At 35.5% G+C, this 16,015-nt stretch overlaps 2 protein-coding genes across 5 annotated transcripts; one reads left to right on the top strand and one right to left on the bottom strand.

Moving 5' to 3' along the window:
* Positions 1-507: 507 nt before the first annotated feature.
* RAD5 (DNA/RNA helicase protein) lies at positions 508-9,140 on the top strand. Of its 3 annotated transcripts, XM_089062440.1 has the most exons (20): positions 512-1,237; positions 1,511-1,644; positions 1,785-1,920; positions 2,094-2,147; positions 2,227-2,376; positions 2,457-2,608; positions 2,697-2,781; positions 2,874-3,146; positions 3,269-3,415; positions 3,583-3,738; positions 4,167-4,234; positions 4,810-4,932; positions 5,019-5,118; positions 5,192-5,304; positions 6,194-6,472; positions 6,599-6,799; positions 7,702-7,795; positions 7,908-7,979; positions 8,211-8,309; positions 8,449-9,140. In XM_089062440.1, the coding sequence occupies exons 1-20, from the start codon at positions 668-670 to the stop codon at positions 8,569-8,571; spliced, it is 3,129 nt and encodes a 1,042-aa protein (XP_088918566.1). In that variant the 5' UTR covers positions 512-667; the 3' UTR covers positions 8,572-9,140. The 3 variants fall into 3 exon arrangements, 2 of the variants coding, with proteins under 2 accessions (XP_088918567.1, XP_088918566.1); XR_016134452.1 differs by lacking the exons at positions 7,702-7,795; positions 8,449-9,140 and having other exon boundaries at positions 508-1,237; XM_089062441.1 differs by lacking the exons at positions 7,702-7,795; positions 7,908-7,979; positions 8,211-8,309; positions 8,449-9,140 and having other exon boundaries at positions 508-1,237; positions 6,194-6,468; positions 6,599-6,732.
* A 334-nt stretch (positions 9,141-9,474) lies between these two features.
* On the bottom strand, positions 9,475-13,564 carry LOC125222299 (GABA transporter 1-like). 2 transcript variants are annotated; one of them, XM_089062439.1, is made up of 7 exons: positions 13,546-13,564; positions 12,867-13,097; positions 11,039-11,136; positions 10,556-10,742; positions 10,338-10,468; positions 10,032-10,265; positions 9,475-9,957 (listed from the first exon to the last, which is right to left on the bottom strand). In XM_089062439.1, exons 2-7 carry the CDS (start codon positions 12,982-12,984, stop codon positions 9,577-9,579), a joined length of 1,149 nt encoding a protein of 382 aa, XP_088918565.1. In that variant the 5' UTR covers positions 12,985-13,097; positions 13,546-13,564; the 3' UTR covers positions 9,475-9,576. The 2 variants fall into 2 exon arrangements, with proteins under 2 accessions (XP_088918565.1, XP_047980780.1); XM_048124823.2 differs by lacking the exon at positions 13,546-13,564 and adding an exon at positions 13,228-13,538.
* Between the last annotated feature and the right edge of the window lie 2,451 nt (positions 13,565-16,015).

The following is a 16,015-nucleotide window of genomic DNA, read 5'->3' as shown; positions in this document are numbered from 1 at the left end:
TCCATCGGGCCGATGAAACAATGATGCAACTTACTCATTAATGTAAAACAAATAATCTCACTCTTCAGTTAATTATTTTTTAAAAATGACCAATTATATCACAATTTCGACTCTTTTTTTTAATTGACAATGATGAAAAATATAGGTGTGCTACTGTGCATGAATTTATTGAGATGATATATACATGTGTAAAATTTAAAACATGATTGACTAGGTGTATTAAACGATTAACATTTAAGTAGCCGAACGTTTTGTTCACATAGTATTTTCCATAGGTACATATACATAAATTTCTTCAATTTTGAGATTATAAAATGAGATAATTGAATTAAAGTTATGAAATTGAAAAAAAGTTACTCAAATTTAGTGACTTATGCAGTAATTTGGTGTATGATAATAGAGCGTTTTCATTTACCTGTCAGTCGAGGGAGGGATATATAATTTGGCGGGAACGGTGCCGTAGTTGGCAAACTAATCATCTAAATTTCAATCAACCCGCCACTTGGACTCATTTCTTTTTAAAAAGTATAATAAAATTCTAGGGTTCATAAATTTCTAAATTTTAAACCCAAAATCAGTCTCTGCGTGGTTCTAATCAATTGCACAACCACCCAAGTGATTACATGTTTGATTTCTCCATTTTCTATTCCAATTGCTGGCGCTCGTGATGGGAAATAAGGCCACTGAAGAAATCATCTCGACTGTTCGGTCCATCGTCGGCGGCGAATTTGCCGACATGGACATAATTCGAGCCCTCCACTTGGCCAACAATGACCCAACCGCCGCGATTAATATCATCTTTGACACGCCAAAGAGCTTCCGGAAGCCTGATTTCCCCAAGAAGTCCGAGAGCACTCTTAATTCGGAGCCTCCGGTTGTTGTCGACTCTATTGTAAAGCAGAATGTTAGTCGGTTAGATCATTCTGATTCTGCTGCGAGACCGGACGTGAATTTAAAGAGTATAAGTGGAAGCAACCAGTGTGGGGGGGATGGTTGTACTGATAGCGCAAAGTTAGAAGAAAGGGGGAGTGAGTGGTGGTTTGTTGGAAGCGCTGAGGTCACTGGGTTGTCCACTTGTAAAGGGAGGGCCTTGAAGCCTGGCGACGAGGTGAATTTTACATTCCCTGCTCAGAAAAAATTGATAACGCCCTCACCTGGGAAGATTGGGGGTGGGCGAGGCCGCCAGGTGGCCACGTGCTCTGAGATTATAAGGTTTTCTACCAGCGCCTGTGGAGAGGTAATGTTGAGTCTTCTTCTTAAGAATATACTGTACTACTATAAAAGAGATGCTTCTATCTGAAAGTCTATTACAATATGGTCTATCATAATGTGGCGACTAAGATCATTTAGTGTATCTACATGCTTGAAAGTTTTATTTTGCTAAAATTTGGAAAATATCTTATGTCTATATAATGTTAATATTTAATAAAGAGAAGGGTTCAGTAGCTATCTTGATGATAAGTATGGCATATTACTTGTCATTTGACACAATATTGATTGAATGGCGCAGATTGGTCGTATTCCAAATGAATGGGGCCGGTGTCTTTTACCTCTTGTAAGGGATAAGAAGGTTTGCGTTAAGGGATGTTGCAAGTCTGCTCCTCCTGTGCTGGGAATCATGGATTCTGTTGTTTTGTCGATTAGGTAAGTTGGTGACTGTGTAGGGAGTTTGTATCCAACTCACATTTTCTATGAACTACTTAAACCGTGTGCTTGTTGCCATTGCTATTCAATTACATTTACACTGCGAAATAATTAGCTCACTTTTTTTAATGGTTGTGTAGCATTTACGTAAACAGTTCCATGTTCCAAAAGAGCCAACATATGTCACTTAAGGTAGCCAGTAATTCAGCTGATGAATCAATTCTTCACCCCCTGCCAACTTTGTTTAAATTGTTGGGACTTATTCCTTTCAAGAAGGTGAACTTTCTTATCCTTAAATAAATGACAGTTTTTATTTGTTTTTTTATAAATTTTAATAATATAATGTAGTACTATTAATTTAACCCTAGAACTAAGTAGTCTTGTTTTGCCAACAATTGTGTATATGTCATGTCAGCTCCTCCTGGAATCTGACCTTTACATTGGTTTAGGCAGAATTTACTCCTGGCGATCTGTATACAAGGAAGAGGCCTTTAGATTCTGAGGTACTAACCGTACTATAAGAAACTCTACCAGATAAGTATGTATAATTAAGTATTTATAGTGTTAGTTTCAATTGAACAGGAAAGCTCTATTTTACCTCCGTCAATCTCACATATAAATAAATTCAAGAGTGCATCTTCTGGCAACGAAAATAATGATGAAAATGAAGAATCGGTTTCTGAGAATGACCTTGACAATATTGTAGGTGTAACTGACAGCTCTGAAATAGAGGTAAGGGCATTCAATGATCTCTGTTGTCTCTTTGTGGTGCTCTCCTTAGGCTTTGCATAATTTAATTCAAGATGTCTTAGGAAATGGAGCCTCCTAGTACTCTACTATGTGAGCTTCGCCCTTACCAGAAGCAGGCTCTCAGCTGGATGATCCAACTTGAGAGGGGACACCGTGGGGATGAGGCTGCAACAACTATGCACCCATGTTGGGATGCTTATCAACTTGCTGACAAGTATGTTATAATATTAAGTTGCAATATGCTCAGTATTACCAATTAAATAATTGAATTTTAATTGCCAGTTGGTTTTATTTGTTTGTAGGAGGGGTTTGGTCATATACATAAATGCCTTTTCAGGTGATGCAACGGTTGAATTCCCTAGCACGCTTCAAATGGCTAGAGGAGGAGTATGTTGATACTCTTTACTTGTTCTATTTTATTCATACCTGCATTTCCTTTTGTTGGAACATACATATCTGAACAGAGCATTCAATTCTAGATTTTGGCAGATTCTATGGGACTTGGGAAGACTATAATGACTCTATCTCTCCTTCTCACAAATTCCGAAAGAGATGGGTCTCTGAGTTGTTCATCTACCAGTCAGTCTCCCAATGGCAATTGTGAAGCAAACTTGAGTTCTGATAAATCACCAGTACCTCAGAAAAAATCTTCAAAATTTACTGGTTTTGAGAAGCTTATGAAGAAAAGAGCCCCGCTTGTTGGTGGTGGCAATCTCATTATATGCCCAATGACACTTATTGGCCAGTGGAAGGTATGGGCCTCACTTGTTGGTATTTAGTGATATGTGCAGGGGTTAAAGTGAAACAGTATTAGCCATCTGATTTGTTTGAATACAAAGCTTATGTTGATTATATTGCTTTTTTTCTTTCTTAGACAGAAATTGAAACTCATGCGCAGCCTGGGACTTTGTCACTATATGTTCATTATGGGCAAAGTAGATCAAAGGATGCAAAAGTTCTTGCACAAAGTGATGTTGTATTAACTACATACGGAGTGCTGGCTTCTGAGTTTTCAGTAGAGGTACTCTACATTTCTTGAATAATAGGATTTATCCCACGAAGATTTTCCCCCACCCCTCTTCATTCTTGATTGTGTGTAGTTTCTCAAAAAATTGCTTCTATGTACCCCTACAGTATGCAAAGGATACCTTTTCTTTTCTTTGATTTTAATTTTAGTTTCATTCATAGGGTGCTGAAGAGAATGGAGGATTATATTCAGTTCGATGGTTCAGAGTGGTGCTTGATGAGGCGCATACTATAAAATCACCCAAAAGCCAAATTTCAATTGCTGCTGCTGCCCTTGCTGCCGATCGTAGATGGTGTCTAACTGGAACACCTATCCAGGTTAATGATTATTATTGGTTTTTGGTACCTCTACATGCTCAGTGAATAACGTCAGTGTATTATCATATCTACAAATACAATTCCTCTATATGTTTTTCTTCCTTTATTCCTTACGGCTTACGCTGCTTGAGTTCTTTTTATTCAAGATTCCAACGATGAAACCTCCTGGCATGTCAGTTGGAATTTCGTTAACTAATGTTTTCATTTTTATGCTATTGCTATTACACTGGTATTGGGGCATGTTTGCTTACTGTCAGGGAATTTATTTTCTAGAAGTTGTGAACTTCATCGGTCTGGAGTATCTTTGATGTCAAAATGTAGATAATTTTTTCTGCACTATGCCTTTAGTTTATTCAGTCGAGATACTTGTATAAATTTCCTTACCTGTGCAATCTAGTAATGTACCAGACTGTATCTCCTTGTAACAGAACAGCTTGGAGGATGTCTATAGTCTACTTCGATTTTTGAAGATTGAACCATGGGGAAGCTGGGCTTGGTAGGTCTTTATGTTTTAATAAGGTTTTTAACAATCTTATAGTTCTAAATGTGTCTGTCCCTAATCAGTTACTATTTGACTGCGTGTTTCATTGAACTTTCCAGATAAATCAGATCATATATGCCCTGTTTCCCGTCTGTTATCTGAATAGTTTCTTTCTATGTGTTTTTAATGGTCCTGTAACCCAATAATGCATCATGCGTTTGTAGAAGGTAGGGATTTCTGGAAGTTGAATAAAATTTTTATGAGAATTGCTTCCTCTCTGCTCATTGGGCCATTTCAACTCTTTAAGTGGCCAGTCTTAATTGGTCTCATCTGGACTAGCTCTTAAATCCCTTGTTCTGGGAACCAGAACTAATTGGTTTATGTTATTTTTCTTATGTTACAAACTAAGCTAAGCATTCTTCCCGCTCTTACTTATTGAGTGCCTCAATCGTTGAACTGCTTCACATGTTACTGGGTTGATGAACTTATGATGTGGTTATTATTGTTAAGCTGTATTCTTTTGCGTATGAGTTACTGGTGAATTCTCAATAAAGTACCATGGTGATAAACACACGCCTGTTCAATTTCAGGTGGAATAAGCTTGTGCAGAAACCTTTTGAGGCGGGTGATGGGAGGGGATTAAAGTTGGTTCAATCTATCCTAAAGCCAATTATGCTAAGAAGAACCAAGTCTAGCACAGATAGAGAAGGCAGGTGGGTTTCCTGAAGTTATTGTGTTTTAGTAATTTCTTCTTTTCTTATACAGCTTGGGATTTTCTAAAAATTTGATTGGTCTGCAGGCCAATTTTAGTTTTGCCGCCTGCGGATATTCAAGTAGTATATTGCAATCTGACTGAAGCTGAAAAAGATTTTTATGAAGCATTGTTTAAAAAATCAAAGGTACAAGTCTCTTATGTCTCAAAGTCACATTTGGTATTGCTGCTTCACTTATATTTTATTTGTGCATCAATAGGTAAAGTTTAACCAATTTGTGGAGCAAGGCCGGGTTCTTCACAACTATGCTTCTATACTGGAATTGCTTTTACGTCTTCGTCAATGCTGTGATCATCCATTCCTTGTCATGAGGTGAAGATATTTTATGGCTATCCTGGGATTTTACAGTCAATCTGGCCACTTTTTTTCATGGCAGTCATCCCTAGATTCTTCATACTCCCTCCATTCACCACCTATTTGCTACAGTTTCCTTTTCAATGCGTACACAAATAATTTTTCATGTCCATTTTGTTGTAATGCACAACTAATCTTTAATCTTCTATATCTCATTATTTGCAAAGAATGCTTTGTTGGTTGGACCCATCACAAAACCTACTCACAACACACTCTACCAACTAAGTGGGACCCTTATTTCACTCATGACACTTTTCAGCAACTAAGTCAACCAGATTATTAAACCCGTTCCGGTCCAAAGGTGGCAAATAGGTGGCGGAGGAGTATCTACTTAGTATATGAAAACCATGTGTTCACCTACAAGCCTCTGAGAAATAAAATTGGAAAGCTCTGCATTTTTAAGTTTTAAATCTTGTAAATCATGATATAGTCCTGAATCCGTTTTTTAGAAAACTAACCTTTATTTTGGGAAACACTTTGTTGGTTTGACGGTTTGACCAAAAATTTCTGGTACTTCTTGCCAATGAACTGGCAGGAAAATAAGCTATTCAGACTTTCTTAATTTTAATATTGCATATGGCTCAGGCTTATGCCACCTGCTTCTGGAGGTTCTTGGTTTATAGTATCTGGTGTATTTGAGATGCATTTATCATCAATATAGTCATTTATAATGGACTTACTTTTACTTTTGTGGCCATTCATGTATGTACACATGCACAAGTCCATGCTATTACTTGCATAATTAAGATTGGTACCTATTTCCTGATACATTTTGATACACCCTCACATGCATAAACTAGTCAGTTTCATGTTAACTTACGCTGTGAATTTGTTGATCATCTATCAGCCGAGGCGACACTCAAGAGTACTCTGATTTGAATAAACTGGCAAGGCGGTTCTTGAAGGATGGGCCGGACAATGTGAATGGACAAACCAAAGATATACCTTCACGTGCCTATATTCAGGAAGTTGTGGAGGAGTTGAGCAAAGGGGAAGAAGGAGAATGTCCTATATGTTTGGAAGCTTTTGAAGATGCAGTATTGACACCTTGTGCTCATCGACTGTGCCGAGAGTGTCTATTGTCAAGCTGGAGAGGCTCTATGTCTGGCCTTTGTCCAGTGTGTAGGTAGCAATACATTGTCTTGCTAACTAATCCTATGTAGTGAGATCGTAAAATACAAAGCAGTGAATATAGGAGAGCTACGTAGTCAACATCTTATAAGAACTGATGTGTATCTTTGACTTTTTACAGGAAGACAGTTAGCAAGCAGGAGCTGATCACTGCCCCAACTGATAGTCGCTTCCAGGTTGATGTTGAAAAAAACTGGGTGGAATCTTCCAAAGTTTCTGCTCTTATGGGTGAATTAGGAAATCTGGAATCTGCAGGCTCAAAAAGCATCGTCTTCAGTCAATGGACTGCCTTTTTGGATCTATTGCAAATTCCTCTCTCTCGGTATTGCTTCAACCCCCTTTCTCGCATTCCAGTTTTTATTTTCAAATAATGTTTTTTTCTCAGCCTGTTAATGTCCCATCTCATATTATGATTTGCCCCTTTCCTCTGAAGACCAAACTTTCCTGTGATTTATTGATTCACATTGATAGAATTCCTCTGCCATTGGTGTTGGAGGCATAAGCGCAGCTATTTCATATGCTGCAAAGTCAGTAGTACTCTTTATATACTGGGAAATGGGACTTCTCTTTCCTAGGGGACGAGCAAAAGGGTGATTAGTCTTTTCAAAAGAAAGTTGCTTGACATGCTAGCATCTTAAATAAATGGCAGCTTAGTCTTGGAGGATTAAAATGGTCATGAGGGTAGTATTTTATCATGGTTTAGGATCCTAAGTTTTTATGGATTCCTTTTTCGGTATTGTTACCTGGTTCACTCAAAAGCCACAATGTCTCAAAACGAGGAGGTGTGGTGGTAAATCAGTACCTTTATGCAGACATATGACTGAGCCTTCTATTTGTATTTGATGAGACTTCTAATATCAGAAACCTCGAATGAGTTAGATTTATTCATTTATCTTTGTCGCTTTGCTCTCTCATAGCAGTCCCAACATCCACAATTACTTCTGAACATAATCAGCTAATTGTATAATCTCTTCTTCCCCTCACCTTGGCAGGGGAATCTAAGAATCAAATTATCTGTGAAATGGACACAAAATGAATATAAGATATCAAGGCAGTGCATAACTGACTTAATGGCCCTGCCTTTTTGAAAGCATCTTTTATGACTGAAGCCTCTTACTAGGATTTCATTTTACTGTAATGTCCTTTATCCTTTTTGGTCAGTCACGTTCATCCATGTTATTCTCTTGGTTTGATTATAGATTGATTTGTTTATGTTATCCATAGGAGTAATATTACATTCCTTCGACTAGATGGAACCCTGAACCAACAACAGCGAGAAAAAGTAATAAAACAGTTTTCTGAGGATGTTAACATTAAGGTGTGCTGTCTATTCTTTGATTTTGTTTAATATTTTGTTGTATTTTCTTTTACCCTCAAGTTAAAGAGCTGAGATCCTCACCATCATCATGTTTACGTTTGTTTTCTCACAGGTGTTACTCATGTCACTGAAGGCTGGTGGAGTCGGAATTAATCTCACTGCAGCATCTAATGCATTCGTCATGGTAAGGGTTCAGGCATATTTTAAGATTCCTATGCAGTTTTTGACAAATATGTAAAAATGTTTTCCCTATGTTCTACTCCTATTATCTATGGTATAAGCTGTAAGATCTAATGCATTATTGCATTAATTTGCCTCTAAGGCTAGGTGAGGAATCATTTATGTTTTTTGCTTAGTAGCTACTATCAATGCAAGGACATTTTATATTTGCTTGCATATAATTTACTTTGTATAGGATCCATGGTGGAATCCAGCAGTTGAAGAACAAGCAGTCATGCGGATTCATCGCATTGGACAAACTAATAAAGTCGTAATCAAACGATTTATTGTGAAGGTATTTTATGGCACAATTTGCTGTTGATGGGGATCTCTAGTATGTGTTGCAGACTGAATCTTGATATCTGAAAGTCTTGAAGCTGGTGTTGGTTGTGGGGCAAGTTATATATGCTAATGTGAATATCATCATGTGGCAGGATAGTGTTGAGGAGAGAATGGAAGCAGTGCAGGCTAGGAAGCAGAGAATGATATCTGGTGCTCTAACTGACCAAGAAGTGCGAACTGCACGAATAGAGGAACTAAAAATGCTCTTCACTTAGACGAGCTTTTGAATGATGCATCTAACAGTGTCAATTTCCCAAGGAACCTCTCCTGCGGATTCCCCATTATATGACTGGATTCTGATTCATTATGGTATAATATTACGAGCAATATCATGTTCCCTCGGAAGACCTTTGGGGTTCATTGGAAGCTAGTGAGAAGTTGAAGCATGTGGAATAATTGTTCCAATCTTTGGTGGAGTTGTTACAAAATGGCTTATGCTCTCTGAAGAACAATCAAACAATCACTGCTTTCAGTGAGGAGCTCCAAAGGTGAAGATTTGTCATCATAAAACAGGTGAATATTCAATTATTCAATGGAGCAGGAGAAAGTTATGTTGTGAAGCATTTACATATAACCCTCTTTCATTGATAGTTATATGATGGAGTAACGTCGCATGTTGTATTTATCTTGAACATAGTAGATGGTATAATGGTAGAGTACTTCATGTAAGTTAATTAAAGAAACGGTATAACGAAGAAATAGGTGCTAAAGTGCGCTTTGTTGAATTTCTGGATTGTGGAAATTGATGGCAATTTTAACACAAGGGAAATCCGCCATTGTATCACTGCGAATTAGCTTTTGTGAGCACTCATTTTTACCAAGGAAGTTGTCTAGTGCTTAGCTTTTAACACCAAATGATTTTGATTGAGATTTGCAGTTCAAATTTTGTTTATCTTGATGCATACCATATGTCTTGGGGTTTTATTGTCCTCTGCTGTATTATTGAAACTAACACGATTTTTATTCTTATTCACGTTGAGAGGTTTGTGGGGGTGAATCAATTTACGGAAATGACTTCATGATTGATAAGACAGAAGCTCTAAGCTTCTCCAAATGTTGTGGCAAGGGCAGCTTCTTTATTTGACTTGGTTAGATGGATAATCTTTCTCGATAAAAGCTTTATTAATTATGCATTTGGTTGAATTGAATCACGATCGAGTAGCAATATTTGATATCAACTAACTACTATATATGTATAACACAAGTTAGAAAACATGTGATCAGACATTGGCAAACAATCGGTATGTTTTGGCATCGAGAATGATCTGCCTCACTGCTGCCACTGCCGCTACAACCCCTATTACTGAGAACACCACAGCAATGGAAGTATTCACCCAAAAGGTAAGCCCCCTTTTCGATGGTTTGAACGTTGCGTTGAACAACACAAAAGGAAGCACAAAGTCAAGAGGCATGAAGCCAAATGCACCAATGAGTGCATTGATGTCCCCAAAAAAGGGGAGCATTGCAGCGATGGTGGTTGCCACTGCCACAGAGAGCGACCTCGAGATCAGCCTCGGAACCACGTTGCGTGCAGAGAACTCCCCCTTCTTGGCATCTGCGAATGTTCTTTCAAGAATCTCGTTTGTTGGTTGCAAGTACACCTGCACACATTCAGCTTTAGAATTTCTTATTTAATGTGTGCGCGCAAATATACTTCAGGAGTGTGTGATCTCACCACGGCAACAGCTGATAACTGCAGAATTGTGAAGGCATTGGTCATCAAAATGAACCATTCGGGCAACAGCGGTTTGCCATCTTCTATGAAGTTGGCGAGAACTAGGCCTTGAGCTAGGTTGCCAAATGCCCAATATCCAGAAATGGAAACACTGAAGAAAGTTGTCAACACGACTGCGTAGCAAATGCATAGCCCCTTGAACATCTTCCCCTTCACAGGAGGCGCTAGTGTCGCCTACAAATGTTGCATGTTGTTAGGCCCCGTATTTCATTTTTGAAACCCAATCCTTGATTATATATATATGACCTGTATCTCTGGGATGATCCCATTACCATAAGTGGTTGCGATAATGGCCATTGCATTGAAGATACCAAAAATTCGAGTTTCGTGGTCGCTGTTTAAAGAGTAATCTTTTCTTGGTCCCTTAGATGAGGTCCCTTGGAAATTTGATCAGCTAATAATAGTAAGAATTCCAAATAAAAATGATGTGATAATTGAAATGGAAGTGAAAAAGTAACACTCACCAATATATACAGAACCAGCAGTAGCACATGCACTGTAGGTGAGGGATAGTACCAAAGAAACCAAGTTGACATGTCTCAACGAATGAAAAGATGGGATTTGAGCTAAAATAAGCATTAGCCCACCAAATATTATCACAAATTCGTAGAGTTTCATGTTTCCTTCGGGTTTTGACAGCAAGTATATAGCCTAAAAAAATCAAGATTAATCCCAATTACTAGATGCAAAAAATCCTATGTACACTATACAGAATGTCACTTCTTGCATTTTGATTTTACGGTAATATAGATATAGATTCGTTATATTCATTTAAGGTTTTACTACAATGGAATTCCAGGCCAGCTGAGTTAAAACATAAAGTGAATATTTTATTAATATAGACTGCAAAAATAATTATCATGATGGGTATAGTTCATTTGACTTATCTAAATTATTAATGCGATAATAATTGAAAAGTAGATTAATGTGGAAGAGTGGGAAATGACCTTGATGCACTGTCCTCCCAAAAGCGTACACCCAACCACAGCACCATAGCATACCAGAAATTGAATTGGTCCAACGTAATATTTGCCCCACCTTGCTCCTGTTAATCAATTCACATTTCCTTTTAATCTTCAAAAAGATATGGACTACTTTTTTATTTTATTTTTTTCATTCAGATGATCGCCTTTGACATTTTATCGCCATTTCAACCTATCTCGCAGGAATAGTATAATAGAGGTAGTATATAGTTTTATGAGAAATATAAACTTCAAGCTGACATTCGATTTGATAGACACAGTGATACTCCTATAAGTTAGATATGATAGGGGATAAAGCCAAAATTAGGGTTGTCTAGGATTAGATTAGTCATGGGAATCTAGGATGAGAGTAGAGATAAGATGGTTAATCATGTAATACAATGTAATTTTGGCATTGTAGAGATAGATTCATATACATTTTACATGTCTGAGTTTTTGAAAAGACAAACGAATAAGAGATAATATTTGTCACATGTTGAGTTTGTTTATCTTTTTCGAGAACTCTACATGTGACAATGTATTTGAACCCCTTTCCATAATGCGAAAATTAGAACTTTAGTCACAACTCACAAGAAAACTTCTAAATATCCTAAAGGAGTGTAAAAAAGGACCATTATCGAGCCGTTTAATTTATTCGAGATCAAAGATCCAAATGATAATATTTTGAACTAAAATTATAAAATAACCATTAAAAATGAACTTTAGTCCATAAATCATTTGAACCGGGCCCAAATTTCTAAGGTTAAAACTTAAAACTTCCAAATTTTCAAATTTCTAAATATAAACAATTTAGAACGTCCCCAAATATTTAGGGTTAAAATAGTATACGATCTTTCCATATAATACATAGACATTATTAAAATAGACACACATAAGATAAAACATTTTATGGGGAAAAGTCCAAGTTCTGGACCAGCAATAAATTTTTTAAAATCGATCTCTATACGGCTCTGACTACAGATCCGCTCCACGTTTCTCCTCATCATTTTCCATCAATTTAATTCCTAACAAAAATTAAATAGCTAAAAGTGTCGGCTATATATTTGATTGGATTTGTATTTTATATTTAGACGACTCCATGCATATTAATTGTAACAGAACCTGATTTATGACTGACAATAAAATTCAATCATAATATTTTAATTCAGATATTAATTTATGAAAATTTCAGTGGGAATCAGCACCATAAATCGTCATCACCAATTAACCAATTTAATTTTAAAATTTGGTTGCCATCCTACTCCGTACAGGCTGGAACGGTAAACCTTCTATTTTCTATGTTCTAGTTGAGGTAAAATTTTTTGTCACGAAATTTAAAAAATAAATGTTTGATATGTTAAATAAATAGATAAAAAAAAAATAAGAGAGAGAAAAAAGTACCAAGAGAAAATAGAATAGAATAGAAAATAAATAAAATAATAATGAGAAAAAGTGTTACCATATATAGCAGTAATAACTTAACTATAAGGAAACTTCTCAAAATAGAAAAATGATTCAACTATACGGGAACAAAGGGAGTAGGAGTAATGATTAATGCATTCATTAATGCGGAAAGTAAGCTGCTAAAATTGACTTAGTATAAAGGATGTGGGAGACAAATTGAATTAAGAAATTCTCATGTTGTTCACGGTAAAACTATTGCAATCAACTCATCTAAATTGGTTAATGTCAAACAGAATAAATATTGTATACACCTAACACATGAATTGTGTAGTCTTATAATCATACCTATATGCATTAATTAAATAGATATAGATAGATAAAGATTGCAGATAGAGAAAGAGAGAGATACCTAAGGTGTGATTGGCCATATCTCGAAATCGGAGGTGGCGGTGGCCCAATTGAGCATTGTGTTCCAGCACCAGAGACAGCAAGTTATAAGCGTAGAATGTCACCAGCGCTCCGATCATCAGGCATAAAATCCCAGCCGTCCATCCCAATGAACCAAACGCAAATGGAAGGCTCAACAACGCCGGAGCTACGATCGACGTCGACAAATGGTACCCGCAGTGAATCCACGATCCTACAATTATTTTTTTTAAATTAAAAAAAGAAAAAAAACTACTCAATCTCAACCTACCATCTTAACTCTCAAAGGGATGAAGATAAGATCAAAATATTGCAGAAATGATCAAATTTGTGTGATCGATCACCTCTGGATTTGAGGACAAATTGTGCACCGGCGTCTAGTTCCGTTTCGGCAGCGGCGGCGAGAGGAGGAGGTTTGCCGTCATGAACAACCTCATCGGAAGTTGGTTGAGCACCTCCCATGGAAATGGAATGCTTTTGCTATGCTCTGATTTTGAGTTTGGTTTACTACTTTTGATTTGTTCACATAATAATATATAGTGATGTGAATCTTTTATCCATGTTCTAGGCTCAATCATAAAGAAATGAGTAATAATGAAAAAATAAGTACTAGAAAATTAGGAAAATAAAGGAAGCTGGTGTATTGAGTTTGGAATCCCGACCTTTGGATATGATCCCTATGTATATAGTGTAATTTGGTGAGCAATTAACATGCCACCGAAAATCACCCAGCCGAGTGGAATTATGTGCCCAAATCCATCCGAAAATCTCTGTTTTGTACTATGAATATCTATTAAGTATGATATTTAGGTATATTTTTAATGGTAGATAATCAAAATATAACTAGTATTAAGTGCATAACAAATTTCAGCCATTAGATCAAAACGATCTAGTTCACTATATGAGCATTTTAGTTCACTATATGAATTTGAAAACAAGGAGTGAATCAAAATACCATTATAGTGAAATATTTACTCCGTGAAGGATTTAGTTCAATGTAATGGTGTTTTAGTTCACTTCTTTGTGTAGTGAACTAAATCCCTCTTTATAGTGAACTAAATTCGTGTTTTCTAGTTATACATTTAAGTAGTGGTTTCCCTAGATCACTACTCTATTTTTAAATACTCATATATGATATATTTGAAATGTGAAAATGTATAAAAATGATTTTCGTGCGTTGAGGTGCATTTTGGTAACGAAAAAGTAAAACTTCTAAAATATAAATACATCAACGTCCAAGGGCTTCACAAATTATTTTTTTTCTAGGGTCCGTAAATATACAACATGCAAAGTTCAAGGACTATATATATAGTTCATTCTTTAACAAAAAAAAAGAAGAAAAAAAAGAAACAAAGAAAATAATAATCTATAAATTCACAAATCGGGGCCGGACAATAAATAAATAAAGATAAGTGGGGACTATATTTCCAAAATTTATTACTACAAATTTGTACTCAGATAATTAAAAATTTAAAATTATTAACAGCGACTTTTATAGTACATTAATTTGCATAAGATTTGCGTAATTTTGACATCACTATAAAAGAAAATTATTTAAAATATTATGGTAGTCTACCAATAAGCATTATGTCAACTGTCAACAAGAACTTTATGACTTTTACTCAATTCTATTAAAATCCCAATTAATTATACTAATTAATTATACTAATGGTCAAAGATCACTGTATCTTAGGAGTACTTTATTTTGAGGGAGTATCATAGTTGGACATATATTTTACACATAGTTGGACACATGTTGGACACATGTTGCAACAGGTATCTTATTTGTTTCTTGACACATTTCTTAGACACATTTCTTAGCTGTTACTTGATTTTAGAATTAAATTATTGATTAATATGTTTAAATAGAGAGAAAAAATATAGATGTTGGTATTAAATGAAGAGAAAGTTGAATATTTTGATTCAAGAGAGAAAAGTTCGTTGAATATATTAAATAAAAAGAGAGTTTTCAAAAATAAAAATATTCCATCTATTTTGATAATAGAAATTAAAAAAGAAAGTGTGTCCCTTAGTTAGAAATTAGAGTTGAGAGAGTAATATGTAACACAGGAGTATTTGTAATTATTTGATTTTTGAAATTTTCAGTTTTGTGGATATTGCTACACAATTTCTGTTTGTTGGTTTGGTTCAATTTTATTGTCTGATTTTCTTCTATTTTTCTGGTTTGGTTTTATTTGAATTTCTGTTTCGATCGATTTTATTTTAGTTGAAAAAAAATCAAATTTTCAGATATACTTTGATTTTGGCAAAGAAAAATCGAATCGATGCTCACCCCTACTACATTTCACGTCACCCCAATATGAAAAATCTTTCATAATTAAAATAAATCGGGTAATTATTAAATAAAGAGGTTTTAAGCTTTGTAAAATACTCGTACAAAAGTGAATATATCCCCACTTGTAAAACCAGATCGGGTTAATTGGGCACGGACCGAATCGGACCAAGAGGTGGGCTAAGGCCTAAGGTTATAGTTGGGCTCCTCATTGATGGGCTTTCTTTATTTAAATTATTAGGGTCTAGTTTAATTCATTTTGAACTAAAATTACATCCTTGTGGGCTGGTTTTTAAATTGGCCAGGCTAGATTTAATTAATCATATGCTAAGATTAATTAAGTATTTAGCTTGAATTAAATTAATTATTGGAGTTCGAATCCCTTTCACTTATTTGTCATTTGAAATAATAATTTTTGAAATAAAAATAGTTTTAATGTACAATTAGTAAATAAGAGAGAAATAAAAAAAAATGATTAAAGTATTGTTAGTAGAGAATGAGTCTCATCATATTAGAGAAAAAAAAATTACTACAATATAAAGTGCATAATTTGAAGTGCATATGGAAATGAAAATAGTTGCTATTTTTAAAAGACGGATGAAGTATTACTTAACGAATGTAATTTGTATATATTTATGCAAGTTGCAGTTTGTATATTTGGTATTAATAATAATTTAATTAAATAAAAAATATATATAGATATTACAATAATTGAACAAATCACTTCTCATGCCTTTTCTTGTTCATCCAAAAAAAAAATCTTCTTTCATCGTCACCAATCTCCTCCCTATCTTATTCTCTGCTCTCTCTCTCTCCTTGTAGTCGTCACACACATACTA

This window comes from Salvia hispanica, chromosome 1, assembly GCF_029641045.1.
Source record: "Salvia hispanica isolate PSC_SH4W2 chromosome 1, Shi_PSC_v1, whole genome shotgun sequence".
Classification (NCBI taxonomy): Eukaryota; Viridiplantae; Streptophyta; class Magnoliopsida; order Lamiales; family Lamiaceae; genus Salvia; species Salvia hispanica.
This window is presented reverse-complemented; position numbering and strand designations above follow the sequence as displayed.